Raw genomic sequence first — 17,812 nt, 5'->3', positions numbered from 1 at the left:
GGCAACATGATCCTATTGCAACGTAAAAAAAAAAACAGGTTGTGGTGCATAAAACACACATAATTTATGATTCGACCATATCAATAATTGATTTCAATTGTATTTGAAAGTGGATTCTATAACTCCCAACTTGTAGGAGTGTTGTGATTAGTGATTAAAAGTAGCCATCAAAATCACCTTATTCAATTGGTAACTTATTAGTTGGTGATTAATATAATTTATTGTTGTATTTTAAAGTTGATTTATCTTTCACTTATATGTATGAATGAGATAATGGTTAGAAGGCAACCACTGGAATCATCTTTTCTACAACTGGAAGATTTTTCCGAAACAAAAAAAGAACAGTTATGATACAAATCAGGTTTTTCTTGTTGGTTTCGGTAAAGATCTCAGATTTTAGATTTTATGCCCATGCATAATTTCTAATATAATACAAATAAATTGGTTTCTCTGAGTACAAATAGAAAGTGAGTCACTTTGAAATGTGGCAACTTGAACCCAAAATAATTTTTTTTTAAAAATTACTATAAACTGTATTTTGATTTTGTTTCCGTCAACATTTTTAACGGTTCAACTTAAACTCTATTTACTTTAGTCTAATCTCGACGAGATGAAAAATTATAAGTTAGAGTATCTCTAATCTATTTTTTTTATTAATCCTGAATGTCTCGGACCTATGGAAGAATCCAAACTAATCTCCAAGGAGAGGTGCAGCCCATGGATAGATCATCTCTCCAAGTATTCAATAGATTGAAAGCAATAGCCCATATTAAATATAATATTTGCATATAAATACATAATTAAATATTAAGTTACTAGTAAAATACCACATTATAAAAACTATTTTTTCATAATATTTTCAGATATGATCAACTAGTACATTTGTTAAGTTTCTTTTGTAATTTGGTTCTTGTCTAAATCTAGTTTTAAAATTTTTGTTTAATTTTATGTGTAAAAGTTAAATTTAGAAGAACAAGTTTGAAATCCTACTATATAAAAGGGACTAAATTCAAGGCTTTTGAGACTATCTACCTCAGCCAAAATATTCTCATCTAAAAAGAATTAAAAATAAATATCATTTAGAAAATAATTAACTAACATACAACTTTTGATATTTCTAGAAATTTCAAATTTGTAACTGCTAATTTATTAATAGAATCATATATCTATATTGAATTATGTTATATTTTAATAGTTAGACTTTAAGGATAAATAAATTATTAATTTATAATATATATAATTTATAACATTATATTGTAGTTATAAATAAAGAGAAAATAACCGGGAAGGATGAAGAAGCTCATGTAAAATTATGTAATTAAAATGGTAAAATGGTGAGTATGATGAGGTGAATCTAAGAAAATTTGTTGTACAAATTATGGTGTTTTATTCGTCCACTATAATGATTTAAAATAAAATATATATTCACATAAATAAGTCAATATTTGTTGTTTTTTTTTTGGTAAGATGTTAAGATTATTATTTTCTAAAATGTTACACTGTTGTTTTTAAACAACTTATTACAGCAAGGAAACAAAAACAACCAACAACAACTCAAGGTAAAAAAAGCCTTAAGGAAGTCTTATACAAGAAATATAAAAAGAAGTAGAGAAGATGAGAAAGAAGAACTTACCGGGTAAGAGAGGAGACGGTCACGCATCATACGGTCGAAAGAGGCAAGGATGACTGATGAAGGTGAGGAGACATGACTGAAAGTAGAGCTTGATGACTGGAGTAGCATGTGCATCTACGTTGACGCGAGGTTGATTGATCTAGGCTGCAACAGAGTGTAGATCAGCCGGAGGAGAAATCCAAACTTCAGCAGCAAAAGGCTCTCATATCAAGCGAGAGAAAGAGCACTCAAAGAAGAGATGATGGTGAGTCTCTATTTCCAGATTACAAAGGGCGCACGTTCCTGAGACATTTAATCCCCAACGCCTCAAGCGATCCTTGGTTGGCAGTCTTCTCCGCAAAGCCAGCCATGATATAAACGCATTACGTGGAATATGTTCCTTGAACCAAATATTCTTGTGCCAATATGTATTGTTGATAGTGTTTATATTCTTTTCTGACATTAGTATCCATATTTTTTGATAAACTGATCCAAAAAGATTAGTTTGTGGAGCTAACCAAACGAGGATTATAGTGTTTACTTTGGAAAAGGTAATAGGTTGAATGATAGATGGCGTGCGTGCATTTCACATGGAAATCTGCACATATATTAAAATTATAAGTTTTGAATCATAGAGAAAATATAGTGTATATGACTGAAGTTGGTACATTCCGAAACTAAAGATGGCTGAAATTCTTCTTTGTCAAAATGCATAGATGTGAATCTTATATGAATAGAGTTCTACATTGCTTATAGCAGTGTAATAAACTCCGTGTGTAAAGGAGAAAAAATGTTATATAAGTGAAAACAAAAATTATGATTTTTTTCTTGTGCCTATAGGCTCTTCGCAATTTGAAGAAGAAAGAACATATTGTGTGAAAATCTTTGGCTCGGTCAAATTTTATCCAGTTGTTTACAAAACTGTTGTTATCTGATTCATGTAATTTTTCAGTGTTGATTTAAAAGCCCAAAAAACCTATCTATACTGACTTTTTTATATTTTTTCTGTGATTTGAATTTAAAAAGAGATAAAACTTTCGATAAGTTATGTAAACTCAGAACAAATATTTAGCTTTAGAAAGCATTTACATATTTCAAACTTATAATATATACATATATAATGTTTAAAATTATGCATATAAAACCTGTGTAAAATGTGTCTGAATATGTTTCTCTTCTTTAATGTGTTAATCGTACTATATATAATATTATTTTAAAATTTCAAAAAGTTTATGTCACTATCACATACAAAAAACCATCAATAAAAAATATAATTCTCCATCTACAACAAAAAAATGAAAAATTATTAACATATAAATTTAAATTAAGAAAAACTAACATTGGAAAAACAAGAAGTTAATATAAAAGAAAAAAATTAACAAATAATATTATAAATAAAATAAATTTATAAGACATAATCCGCGCGAAGCGCGGAAAAAATCTCTAGTATCAATAGAAGTAAAACTTTTAGAGATTAAAATGAGAAACGATAAAATATTTTAAGATTATAAATGTGATGTATAATTGTAAAAACTAAAATTTAATCAGAAATATTAAATTTCAAATTAAGTTTTGAAGTTTTTTAGAACAAAAAACTTCACAAATTTAAAGTTATACGATTTCTTTTGGATATGCGATAATTTAGGCTATCATGTTTTAGTTTCAAAACATTGGTAGATACTGTAGCATTTTGCGCAGCAGTAAAGAGTATTTTATCAGCACTTAAGAACCCCCGTTGACACTAAAAACATCGCCATTGTTAAAGTATTTAAAGTAAGTTTGTAAGCTAAACAAAATTAAAAACTCTTTTATGTTTGGGATACTCCCTTAGGGGGGCTTATTGTATCAGGGGTTTCACAAAATTTTGGGGGTTTCAAATCTGGTGGGATTTGGTGGGTTTTAAAGATTTTGATGGAGATTTTGACGGGGGATTTGGTAGGATTCAAAACAAAAATAATTTTTGGTGAAATCTTATTTTTTAAATATTTCAACACGAAGACCAATTAAGCTGGGAATGAAGATATAAAAATCTCTATCGTGGTTTGCTTTGTAAATGTTGCTACTATCTAGTTGTCACACATGGTTGATTTATGTTTAGCAGGAGTTAGATGATGGTTAAAAGATGGATCAGCAGCAGTTTGTGTAATGAAGTATCTTCTCTTACTATGTGCTAGCTACTAGTTTTAGGGAGAAGAAGATATTACTATGTTTTTCCACTTTATGTTAACTGGAACTATTCACATCTCTACTTCAATTTCTCATGATAATTTTGGATTTAGCTTTGAGCTTTGTTTCTACTTTTATGAGATGGTATGCTCGCAAGTGTAGTATACAACTTTATAGAAGCTATCTACAATAACGTTTACCAATAAATGTAGTTAAACAAAATGAACTGTTTTTTTTTTCACATTCTGAGTTCTTTAAGATGTAGCTTTAAACAAATATCAACTGAACAAGAGAAAAACGTGCTAGAATTTTGAGCTCCATTTCTTGAACTCGACAGCGTGTTCTTTTGCAGTAGAAGAGAAAGACTTTGCAGTATCTTCCATTTCCATCATCTTCAAGCTGATTCCCTGCAGAGATTACAAAACAGATTTTAAGCATACGAAACAATCAATGTGAAATCTGATATCAGAAGTAGAGTACTTGTAGTTTTTTCAGATTGTCTTGAAGTTTGCTCTGAGCCATTTTGGCAGCACCCATTTCCTGCACAACATCACCAGAAGATGAAAATCATGGAGAGAAACTACAATACTTTTTGATCAAAAGAAACCTACAATACTTTTCTAGGAAGGCTATAAAGAAGCTTATCTATGAGGAAGCAAACCCATACTTCTTCTTGATCTGGTCGACTGAGTGCCGCTATTGTCCTCATGTTTCTCTTCATTGGTCACAATACTCTTCTCATTCTTAGCCGTCATCTTCTTCAGCTTACCTTGAAGCTCGTAAACTTATTCGCCAGCTTCTGTTTACTTATCCCCGACAACTAATATCCCTTGTTCTAATTAGGCTTCTTTTGTTCTTGTTGTTGATGATCATCATCATCCCCGATGTCAATGTCATCTTGAAATGTCAAGAAGAACAATTTACCTTGCTGAGCGAGAGTTTCTTTCACACCAAAATCCCCACCAGGTTTAAGGCAGCACTGAGATCAACCACCAGAAACATAGCATGAGATGCCCGATGCACCAATGAACCCATATGACATCATGCATTTGAGCAGCTGGAGTAAACTCCTATGATTATATAAACGTCCACGTAACAAATGATAAGAAGAATTGAAAACCAAAGATCAGATAGAGAATATAGAAGAGAGACACTACAAGAACATTACGTGAAGAGGAACGCAGAAAAAGTTAGTTTCCGCGTGCGGCATCAAGGAATTGCGCTACAGGCTCAAGAGGATCAATGTAAGATCAAAAGATACAAGTCTATAAATGAGACAAAGAAGAACTGAAGCCCTAAAAGTTGTAGAAACCGAAGAAACATATTCACCTCGTTGGAGTACCATATCAGCAGATTCTTTGTGATCCTTCTAATGCCAGATCCACAATCTGCAAATTATTTTTGTTTGGACTTTGGAGATTAATGCAACTACTAAACAAAAGGCTCCTCGGCTGCTGATACGAGAGATAAGATTATTTTTTTAAATTCCATCTCTTTAGATGGTATTTGTTTCTATTGAATCTGTAGTGTAAATCTTTTTTCCTAATAATTCAAAATAATCTTTGATATAATTACTGATGAAATCCATATTTTACAATAAGAGGAGTTTTGATAGGATTTGTACAAATACTATATCCAATAACCATGGATTTGTTAGAACTTTTATAAATACCATATTCAATAAGAGATGATTTGAACAAAACCCAAAATTTTATGAAATCTCAAGTACAATAAGCCCCCCTTAGAGATCTCTCATGGCCATGAAAGTGTTCTAAGGGCATTTTCAATGAGTCTTTATTTTTTTTCTATAATTAACACTAAAATAGAATAATTCTATTATAGAGTAAATTTTGCTCCAATGATGTTACTCTATAATAGAGTAAATAATAGAATTACTCTATTATAAAGTGAAACTAGATACCGACCCGCGCTATGCGCGGATATTATTTAATCAAAATTGATATTATATATATTTTTGGTATATAATATATGTATATAATATTTATATGTTTGTCATTAATTTATAATATATGACTGCTGACTACATGAAGTATTGGCCATCACATGGCTAACCATACAAACTAAACAATTGTATACTTAGCTACACGAAATATATATTATGCATAACAACATCCTTCAACTTTATGTTGTTATGTAGTTAACATCACGAATTTAATTTTATATCCAAAAAATAATGTGTATGTGAGAGACCAATTAAATCTCTCCTTATATCAATTAAAATGTGACGTACCTGACGGTAATTTACCTAAATTAGATTTTGACCCGTGCTTTAAAAACGTCAAAATATTTTTAACAAAATCTAATTTAAAAAATCAATATGTTTTATAAATTTTGATAAGTAATGTTTTAACATTTTTATTTTAGTGTATTTGAAAACAATATAATTATATTATTTTTATTTATGTTAAATATAAAAGTTATATAAGATATTATTTAATTAATTTTGTTTTTTTATTCTTTTAAACAATCTCTAACATCCACATTAATTTTTGGATAAAATAAAATTAAACTCGTGAGGTTAACTACATAACATCGTAAAGTTGAGGAATGTTGTCATGCATAACATATATTTCGTGTGGTTAGGTATACATTAATTTAGTTTGTATGGTTAGCCATGTGGTGACAAATATTTCATGTAGCTAGCAATCATTTTTCCTTTTATATTATATGTTGTAATATGTATTGTATATGGTATTAGTTTATAATGTATATGATTCATATTATACATTGTAATACGCGTTGTATATAGTGTTAGTGCACAAAATATAATATTTAATAGATTAGATAATAATGTTGAATATAATTGATATATTATTTTGCTTAAATTTAAAATTTAGATTTTGTATTAAATTTTAATGTATTATATATAAACAAACTGAATTAAGTTGTTAGCGGTTATTTTATTTGCAAGACTATTTAGTTTAGATTTGATCAAAACTATTTTTAATATAGTTAGAATCTTATTTTTAAGATAACAATTGTATGTACAAAATTATTAGAAATGAATATTATTTAATATACAAAATACATCTAACCTATTAATATATATTAATGAATATTATATAGTATACATGTATGAATGGCATGTTGTGCTATGATAAACGAAAAACAATATTGTGTTCATAATGACACGTTCTTATAAGTGCATCATAAAAGAAATTCATTTCACCTTTGTGTTCATGTTGACATAACTATAGTATAATATTTGTTAGAATGTTAACGTTGATGAAAGATGGACAAAAATATAAAATAATCAGATTTTGCAGTTTATGAACTGAAGAGAAGCAAAGACGATCGTCTATACTACCATGAAGTCCAGTAAGAGTTTTTGAATGAAACTGAAGAGAAGCAAAGGTGAGTGCATTTGGGATCGTATATAATATAGTAGATAACCTTCGGTTTAATTATAGTTTAATTTCTGATTAAGAGATCGGTTTAGGTTTAATAGAGAATGTTGGTTTAATTTAAGTTGTCCGGTTGTATTTACTTTGTTACGTCTGAAAATATATAATCTATCAATTGAAAGGGTCCATCATAGTGACAAAACTGAAATAGTCCAAATTTAAATGACAATTTTTTAAGTAGATAAAATTTAGGACCCTAAATTAATAGATTAGATATCGAAGAATGTCACTTTTCAACTCCTAATAGAGTTAGTCTATTTTAGAGTAAAAAATTATATTTCTCTATATTTTACTTTTACTCTATTATAGAGTGAAAAAAATAGAGTTTCATTGGAGATGGTCTAATAGCCCTTTTCAACACCATAATCATCTGTCACTAAAATAACATTTGCCAAAATTAAAGATAATCAGACATTTCTACATATTCATTTTCTTACAATTCGGTCTCCTCCCAAATGAATAATTACTTTCACCGAATTGTAAAATATTCGATATTTGTTTTTGTCAAAAAAAAAAATATTCGATATTTGTTTTGTTTCATGTATTATTATTATTAATAACAATATATCCATCTTTCTGTTGATAAAATAGTTGGGTGTGTTGATTAAAGCTCAAACAATGTGGATATCGTTACCTCGAAGTCCAATACTCCAAATAATGATCTGAGCTAAAACCACACGACTCATATGTGTACGCGGCCGTTATTTCTTTTGTACCATGTAGTATTAAATTGTTACTTTTCTACCAAATCTGACTTGCTGTTAGTAGCAAACAAGTTTGTATCAAATTAAATGTTTACTTTTCTACCAAATCTCACATAGTGTTTGGGTGATTAGTAGCGAAACAAACAGTGATTTAAAACACGACATCGTAATTGTTTGTGGCTACCAATCAAATCAAATTAGTGGAGGGGGAAAAACATAAACCCGCATGCCAACATTTGCGTCAGACACTCGATCTCCATGTTGTTTTTTAAGCTTATTATTGCAGCTCAAATGTACAGAGGGAAATCATGAGGTTTGGTTTGAACTAAGTATACGTTACTTGGAAGTATGGGTTGGAGCAAGAGCCCAAAGCGATGATGAGTATCTCGTGTCGTCGATTATTACATACAACTACAATTTATCATCATTATATTATTTTAAGTACATACCAAAAAAAAAATGTCAAGTTTTGGTGGGGGACCTACAAAGCTTTTCACGCGTGTTATCGCAATCCTACGGTCACCATCATGCCCGCATTGATCGGGAACCACTCAGATTGCTTCATCTAACGGCTCACACTCCCCGTGTTTGACTCTCTTCTGTCCAACCTCTCACGCGTGCTCCCCTTCCCTCTCCTTTTGTTTTCCTACTGTTAAACCAAAACATCTTTTTCTTTTTAGCAACAACCAAAACATCTCTTAATACATTTACTTATTGTTATTTTTATAAACTTTGTCCTTTCTAATTCCCTATTCAAAAAACTATATCCGCCTAGTGAATGAGTGATATACATGCATTACGCTATTCACGTAAACTTTATTTTTGAGACCAGTATGATAACCAAAATCGTCTTTGGTAAATAAATTACTGTTAGAACTTTCGTCCTGCGTTTAATTTGTTTTGCCCATCTAGTTATGCCATTTACATGGATTAGTAGTGTATTCTGATGCAATGTATCATAGGATAGTCTTTGGGGCTAAAATATATTTGGATCTCCACGATTATAAAAAACGACTATATAAGTAGTATTGAAATTCTACACTCGATCCTAATTATCAGATTATGTGAGACATAACATACCAGTTTGATTTTATATAAGTGATTTCGATGTTGTATGCCATTATGTTTATTGCATTAATCAATTTGACTAACTGAAAATCGACACTAGAATCATGCCCAATCATGTAAATTTGGTTACAATTTTGTTATATGTTCTAATAGAAGTTTTCTCTAAACAATAAATAACTAAAGAAACAACAAAATAAACTCTTTTATTTTATTTTTGGGGATGAAATAACTCAAGGTTGTATTTAATCTAAATTTGAGGTAGTTTGATTTTTAATGATTTTTAAGTGATTTTATATAAATTAGAGAATTTAAAGTGATTTTTTTAAACTATTTTAAAATATTACCAAAAATCATGAGATTTGAGTTTTATTTTTTTAATTAAGAAATTAACCATAACACTCTAAAATCACTCGAAAGTTTTAAAACTTACAATTTAAAATCAGTAACAATAAATTTAAGACTACTTTATAAAATGTTAAGTCCAATAACAGAAAATTTTAAGTGGGTAAAATTCATTTTTGAATTGTAAATTTGTCATTTTAATACAAACTAGATCTTCATCCACACAATCGTGCAGGTAATTATTATCATTTTATTCATATAACATTTGTTTAAAATGATTAGTGGATATAATTTTAATATTTATCATATTACTAATTGTATCATATAACATTTTCACACACACCAATTTTATATTTCACATTGTACTAATTTGATTTTGTACAATCTTTCTTATTAAACCATGAACACTAATTAAAACATTAACTATTTGTTATATTTATGGGAAGTCACTTTATTTAATATTGATTTAGATATTTCATTAAATGTGTACATTGGCTATACATAGATGTTAATCAAATTTTTTGTATGGTTTAAATTTTTGACTCAATAATTTATACAAACTTATAAAAGTCCCACTTCATTTGAATTTTAAACAAAAAATTGTAGTGCATCGTCTATGTTTTATTGAGTTTTTTTATTATGTCTTTTAGTGATTTAAATTATTAATTTTTGGTTGTACTATCCTAATATTCGTGAATCATTTAAAATGAATTTTTCAGTGTTAAAAAAATTCTTGTAATTCTTCGGCTATTATACATACTTATTCACGTTATATAATTTAAAAATAGTCATTCGAGAGAATTTTCCATAAAACAATTACACATGAGATAAATTATGACTTATGTTTGAATAGTATACATAGATGTGTTATTCAAAAATGAGTAAACTGAACATAAATTTTTTAAAATAAAATACTTCTATAAATTTCATTAATTTTAATCTCAAATTACCATTTTTATTCTCTTATATTTCTATTTATATTAATGAAGTATTTTTTGAGAAGTTTATTTATATTACATTTTCAAAGATTCGGTTCTATAAACTAAAACTTAATATTTTTGTTAAATAAATTTTATTTACTGGTTTTAATATTTTGGAATATATGGTTTCAAAATCATTTTAAAACAAGATACGTGTGTCATCTACATATTAAAATGGGTCTATTAATAATAATAATAATTATTAGCAGATATATTTTTATTTGGTTTAAATGTAGATATAAAATAAGATGACCGTATGTTTATATATATGCTTTCATATTTAATTCCAACTAGATTTTGACCCGCGCAGGCGCGCGGGTGTATATTTTGAAAAATATGTTGATATTTGTTTTTCATGTAATTATTAGGATTTGGAAAAATGAATCCGAGGAACATAACCGATACCGATCCAAAGATATAGTACCAAACCCAAACATAAATTGATTAAATATTCTAATTATTCAAAATTTTGTTATTTATAGAACCGAATCTGATCCGAACCGAAGTATTTGGGTATCCGAATTTATCTAAAAATAGATTTATATACTTATATATATTAATTATTTTTAGATTTAACGCATATAAAACATCAAAAATGATACTTTTAAATTGGTTTAAATACTTGAAAATATATATAGATAGTCAAAAGTAAATATCTGAAATAGTTAAAATATACTCAAATCACCAAAAATACTTAAAATAATTATTGATTTCGTATCCAAAATTTTAAATCAAGCCAATTGATATGTTAAGCTTAAGTATTATGACATATGTTATTCAAATTTATACGTAATATATTATTTTATTTATACATTTTGAGAAATTTAAAATATATAATGATTTAAGACTTTAAAAATAATTTAAATTAGTTATCCAAACCCAAACCAAACCCGCAAAGATCCAAATCGAACTCAAACCAAAATTTAGAAACATTCTAATAAGGCTGAAATCTTTGACCCCGAAAACCCAAAATACAAACCGATCAGAACTAAACCCGTATGGGTATCCAAAAGCCCATCCCTAGTCATTATTATATATCGTATTTTATCATCATATAATTAATCGTATTTTATATGTACCATCATATAAGTAATCATATAATTAATAGTATTTTATACATACCATCATATAAATAATTACATATATTATATTTTTAAAACTTAATATGAAATATGAAAACCATAATTTGAGTTGGTATTTCAAATTGGGCTTTGTATTATATTTTTCTTATATATATTGACAATATTTTTTTATAATGGTTATTGAAAAATAGTTTAGTAAAAATCCATTTTTGAATATATGTATATTTTTGAATCAATTTTTGATATAAATCAAATTTGAATTATTATTTTGATTTGAAATATGTATATAAAGTTTAAATTTTGTTTTATGGTTAGATTAGAAAATTTTTTTTTAGGGAATTAGATTGACCCATTTTGGTATATTTTAAAAGTGGCCTAGATAACTTTCAATTTTTTAAAAAAACATAAGCCCATTACTTTTTTTCTTAATACTACTATCCTTGTTTTCAAACAAAAATATTTTTTTTTAAAGACTGCAATCCATGTTTCCAAACACTCCAAATTTTTAAAAGTCCTATTCAAGTCTCCAAACACTCCAATTTTGTACTTGAGTTTTAATAAGATAGATATTAAATCCAATATTTTTAAAAAGTATTAAATCCAGTCTAATTACAAAGATCTAACACAATATGTTTATTGTAAGATATATTTTTATACCTCTTGGTATGGTAGACAAAAGAATATATCATTACTTGATAATTACTTGATGGATTACCATCCATTATTTTTAGGATAAAATTGAATGTTTGTGTTTGTTGAATATTTTAGCTGGCCAAGTTACGACTCATCGACGAGCCCATTCAATTATATGAAATACAAATACAAACGAAGAGTAAATGTAAGGAATAAGGATATTAGATATATTGTTAGGATATTGTTATGTAAATATAAAAATGTTTTTTAAAGATGATCTAAAAAAATCACACATGTAAAAAAAAAGTTATGATTTCTATTTTAATAGTACAGTTTACATCAAATTTTCAGTTGAACATATTCCTAAAGACTACATCAAAAGATTTTATTTCTTCAATATAACTCGTAGAAAGACATATTTTGTCGATAATTTGATCTTGGGTGAATCAATATTAGTAGGAGTGTAAAAAATTGATAATTCCGAAATTTCCACTAAAGTTTAACCTCTTTTTGCTTGTTTTTATTTTTGTTTTCAATAAAACAAGTAGAGTTGCTCAAAAAAAAAAAAACAAGTAGATTCACGCACACAAACCGTGCTATGAATTAATAAAAAGGGAACTGTTTTACAAAAAAGAAAAAAAGGAAAAAAACTTTAAACATCCGTATATGTATGATGAATGCGATTAAAATGGGAGTGGACAAACCAAACAAAAACAAACAAACAGCACCAGAAAAGAAGAAGGCCACGCTCTCTGTCAATTACTCCTATTGTCTCTCTCTTTTTCTCTCTTTCTAGATCTTCTTCCCCACCCCACTGCAACTTCTTTCGATCAGCCTTTCAGCTTAAGTTCTACGCAGAAAGAGTTCATTTTTATTCTTCCTCTTCTATTCTCAAGGTTTTTGATCTCTATAGGTATGATCTTTTTTGCTTCTTCTTGCCGCCGCAATTTTTTGACTTATTTGGGTGAAGATTCTATTTTTCCCTTTGATATTTCTGTGTGATTTCGTTCTGTTTCTTTTTCATGAATAAACTATTCATGATCGCTTGAAGATTCTGTTTCGTGTTCAGTTTTGGTGATCAGTATGTAATTTTAGTGAAAAAGATAAAAAAACATTTATTATCCGTGATCCACCAGTGTTAGTGTCTTTGGTCATGGCTGCTCTGTTTATCGTACACAGATGCATAAAGCTGTATGCTTTTGTTTCATGAATCAAACATCCTCTGTTTATTTTATTTATTTTCAGTATTATTAGATATATTTTTTATAGAGATTTTGCGTTGGTTTCAGTGCCTTTCAACTTCATATATCTGTGATTATTTTATGAATGGCATTGGTCCTAATTTTGTTGTGTTTGTTTGTGAAGTTTTTTGAAAGAGAAGAGGAACGGGGAGGTTAAATACTCAAAATTAATAGTGGAAGGAATCAAAGATGCCTTGGACATCCTTCTTCATGTTTTTCAACCGGACTTGCACTCGTCTCGTTGTCTTTTTCCTTGTCATTCTGTAAATTTCCATCCTTTCCAGGTGAGTGACTGAGTGTATCTTTTGCCACATCTTCTGTTTTTTTGTCCTACCATTCATGTGAAGTATTTTTATTTAGATCTTTGTAGTCTCTTTTGCTTTGCCTCCATATTAGCTGTTTTATATAGTATGTCGGTATCTAGTTTAGATTGTCTTCTCGCCTTGGTGCCATGTGAAAACGAATGCTCTCTTGTTTTACTTTTTTTTCACAGCTTCTTGTGTTTAAAACTAGTGAACATTCCTTTCTCGTTTTGCAGGCGTTGTTAATCCGGAGTGGCTCTCTGTTGTTGTTGTGACTATTTTTTTAGTGTTGAGAATGTGCATTGTTGGAAACAAGAAGAAGGGATACAGATCATTGAAGGAAATAGGAACTTTTATGATGACTACATGTTTCATTGCTAATTACCAATCCGTTCAAGTTTGCCAGGTACATACCTTTCCTTCATTTACTTCATTTCATAACCATTTTTAACGCCTAGTAATAACTACTTTTCTGAATTAGATTAAGTTATCAAGCATTGAAAAATGTATCCCTCTAATAGATCATATATGTTTTGGGTAAATAGTTTTATTCTTTAAAGCACAAAACCACAGTGTGTATGATGTTTCAACCTTTCTTTTTTTTTTTTCTAAAATCTTTGCAGGCAGAATATTTCAGACAGTTACTTAAGCCTGTAACGTAGTCTGGTTTCTGGAGTTTCCGATAATTGGGCGGCGGCTGTCTTTTGATTACTGTGAGATATTAAGAGTTTGGTATTCTGAAGACAACTGAACTCTGTTTGGTGGAGACTCTTCAGTCTGATGGCCATAACAACTTGATTTAGCATTTGGTTCAGTTGTCAACGTAGTGTTTGTTTAGTAGTGTAACCGAGCAGCTCAAAGCTTAACGAAGACAGATTTGGTAGTAAAGAATCAAGCAGCTCGCAGCTTAGGACTTGTTTTTTGTTTTCACATTTTAGCTCTAATGCAGAACAATCAGTATCCCTACTTCTCTGACCAAATGGGAGACGGAAACATGAACAGCGCCCCGTCGTATGCATCAGCGTCATCCTTTGATGCTTTGTTCCCGCCATGTGCCAAGTTACCATTCCATGGTGTTGAACTTCAACCCTCTTCGGTCTGTCCAAAGAACTTTGTCGTTTTCGACCAAACGTATGACCGCAGCCAAGTGATGTTCCATCCTGAACTGACACCTAGGCTCGTGAACTCCGGATTAGCTTCTTCGTTTCAGAACGAGTATGTTGCGGGAGGTTATGGTAACTATGGCCAACAAGAAGTATCATCCTCTTCTTCTCACCAAGAAGATCCTAATGAGATTGATGCTCTCTTGAGCACAGATGAAGATGATGATGATGATGAGAGTGAGGATGGTGGTGATTCAGAAGAGGTCAGCAGCACTGCTCGTAACTCGAGCTCTGGATATAATAGCTCAAGAAGGAAGCAGAGTTTATCTGGAAGTGCTAGTAGTTCTAACAATGATGGGAAAGGAAGGAGAAAGATGAAGAAAATGATGGGAGTGTTGAGGAGAATAGTCCCTGGAGGGGACGAGATGAATACAGCTTCTGTACTTGATGAAGCTGTTCAGTACCTCAAGTCACTTAAACTCGAAGCTCAGAAACTTGGCGTTGGACATTTCTCAAACCAATCTTGAAGATACTATCCGATATTCCTTCTTCCATTGCAACTGTTCTTGGGAAGTAACTCTCAGTCCAGCACTATCTGGACCACTCTGTCTCTCTCTATGGTATATCTATGGTACTTAGATATAACAGTATGTTGAATCTCTCTCTCTATATATGTTGTTTCATTTTATGTGTTGCACAAGGTGTACTTGTGGATTTGCTTTGAGCCTTTTGATTTGTATGGCTGGAACTTACACTGTAATCATTTGTAGCCATGAACTATTATGGTTTGTGATCTGCTTTTTTGCTTGGGCATGTAATGTTGTATTTTGCTTCTTAAAAAAAACATTTGGTCTTCTGATGACAAGTTCATCATATAGTGAAACATTGCAAGTGCCATCACTTTTTTTCTTTTGTCGGCTCAAGGGACAATCACTTTTGTCTTTTGTCGCCTCCCACACCTTTGTCTAATAAATAATATTTTAGTTGAAAAAAAAAAATTCAGCGAATTTCAGGTTACGCCTCTCACTAGACGGCTGAGATTGAAAATGTTTCCAATGAGAGAAGTTAACTTAAAACAAGCGGCTGAGATTTAGAGAAGAGGTTCAGACTCAAAGGTTTGAACACGTAAAAGAAAAAGAAACTCTTTGGCTTTGTCAAAAGTAAAAATCTTCATATGAGTCTACAGTAAATAAACAATTTTCTTAAGTTATATGAAACATACTTTAAAATAAATGAATCTAATTAAACAAAAAAGAAACTTTTTGTATTTTTTTATAAAAAATATCAAATTCTTAACATTATTATTTTATATAGTTGTTACCGTATATAATACATTTCAGCGAATTTCAGGGATACACCTCAAATAGACGGCTGAGATTGAGAAATTCACTGATATTTCTAATGAGAGAAGTTAACCTAAAACAAACGGCAGAGGAACTGATGACTTCTGGAACACGTAAAAAAAAAAAAAAAAAACTCTTTTTGGCTTTAAAAGTCTTCGTCTTGAGTCGCCATGAAACGCAAGGGATATGAGACGGAGAGGTTCTCCAGCCACCGAAGTATAGAACCGATCCCTCTTGATCTGAAGAAGATGACTAGATTGCAGGTTAAACCACACCAAAAGAAACTCCTTCGCAAAGTCGAATCTAGGGTTTGCTTGAAACGCAAGGAGAGAGATGGTAACGAGGACGATGAGAGCGACAAGAGGCCAAGTAAGCTACTACATTCGATCCCTTTAGACCTAGAGGTGGAGATAATGACTAGATTGCCTGTAAAGTCTCTGATGAGGTCCCGATGTGTGTCGAAGACGTGGTCTTCCATCATCCTAAGCCAAGGGTTCGTCCATGCTTACTACGCTATGTCCTCCTCTGCAACCCGATCCCGGTTTACAGTCGCTTTCAGCAACAGTGTATTTGTCAAGGGTGATGCCCAGCGTCTGTTCATCTTCTCGTCTTCTTCTTTGGCTGCCAATCTCCACATGACTATACCTTCGTTGAGCTTGTCTCACGTCTCCGATTGTCCTTCCGTCCATGGCTTTGTCGGTTGTTGTTATGGTTTTCAGTTCACTATATGTAACCCTAGCACGGGTCAAGTCGTTAGCTTGCCCTGTAAAGGAAACCGCACATCCTTGGGATACGATCCTGTTGATGGTCAATTCAAAGCATTGTCTTTGGTGCCTACTCCTGTCCGGGGTTATCATATTTGTGTTGTGCACGAGGTTATAAAACTTGGAGGAGGAGGGGGAGGAGAATCACGCAATATGGTAACCTCCCCACCTTATTCCCCTCTGACGAATAGACTATGCATTAATGGTTTTATATATTTTGGTGCTTGGGCCCCAAGACCAAGAATGAATCCGGTGATTGTCTGTTTTGATGTTAGACATGAGAAGATAAGTTTTATCAAAATGCCTAAGGATGTCCTGAGTTATTCAGTGTTGATAGAATACAAAGGGAAGTTAGCTTCCGTTGTTAGACACCAACCTTTGAGCTTCCGCAGTTTTGATTTATGGATTTTAGAGGACGTGAAGAAAGGTGTCTGGTCCAAGCAAACATTTGACCTTCCTTGCGATTTGGTGAATATGACTTCCCCGGGCACCAACAAGGCTGGTGAAATCATTTTTGCTCCAACAAAACTGTCACATGGTGCACAGCCCTTCTACATTTTCTACTACAATACTCAAATAAAAGACTTGAGAAGAGTTCGGATACATGGGATTGCTGACGATGAAGGTTTTAGGCGCCGTTATGGACTGGTGAGCGATTGTAATGTCTCTGTCTCACCCGAACATGTTGAAAGTATTGCCTTTTTATAATTGTGTTTTTTTTTTAATGGATGTAAGACTTCGTCAAACTCTGGTGTTTATTTCAATCAATATTCAAGTGTTATCATAGGAATGATATGATTTGCAATAGCTGACATATGTGTGTGTTTGTTTTGTTTTGTTATGATGTTGCTCAAGTGTTGGAAACTCAATGCCATACTTGAAGGCATGAATTCCAGAACTTGTTTACCTTAATCCAGAGTAAATATCATTAGCAAAGTTAGCGCAAATGTGATATTCTCAGGAATTTTCTCTTTGAAGTAGATATCATTCACAGGAATCATCATATCTCTGGTCGTATTTAACTTTGCGGCTTATATAGCTCACCCA

At 30.8% G+C, this 17,812-nt stretch overlaps 2 protein-coding genes across 2 annotated transcripts; both read left to right on the top strand.

The window, feature by feature from the left end:
- Positions 1–12,652: 12,652 nt before the first annotated feature.
- BNAA07G07520D (transcription factor bHLH144) lies at positions 12,653–15,533 on the top strand. The gene is made up of 4 exons (XM_013797630.3): positions 12,653–12,925; positions 13,378–13,537; positions 13,792–13,961; positions 14,179–15,533. Exon 4 carries the CDS (start codon positions 14,499–14,501, stop codon positions 15,183–15,185), a length of 687 nt encoding a protein of 228 aa, XP_013653084.1. The 5' UTR covers positions 12,653–12,925; positions 13,378–13,537; positions 13,792–13,961; positions 14,179–14,498; the 3' UTR covers positions 15,186–15,533.
- A 583-nt stretch (positions 15,534–16,116) lies between these two features.
- LOC106356274 (F-box protein At1g30790-like) lies at positions 16,117–17,546 on the top strand. The gene has a single exon (XM_013796061.3). The coding sequence runs from the start codon at positions 16,172–16,174 to the stop codon at positions 17,471–17,473; it is 1,302 nt and encodes a 433-aa protein (XP_013651515.2). The 5' UTR covers positions 16,117–16,171; the 3' UTR covers positions 17,474–17,546.
- Positions 17,547–17,812: the final 266 nt, after the last annotated feature.

Source organism: Brassica napus, chromosome A7 (genome assembly GCF_020379485.1).
Source record: "Brassica napus cultivar Da-Ae chromosome A7, Da-Ae, whole genome shotgun sequence".
Classification (NCBI taxonomy): domain Eukaryota; kingdom Viridiplantae; phylum Streptophyta; class Magnoliopsida; order Brassicales; family Brassicaceae; genus Brassica; species Brassica napus.
This window is presented reverse-complemented; position numbering and strand designations above follow the sequence as displayed.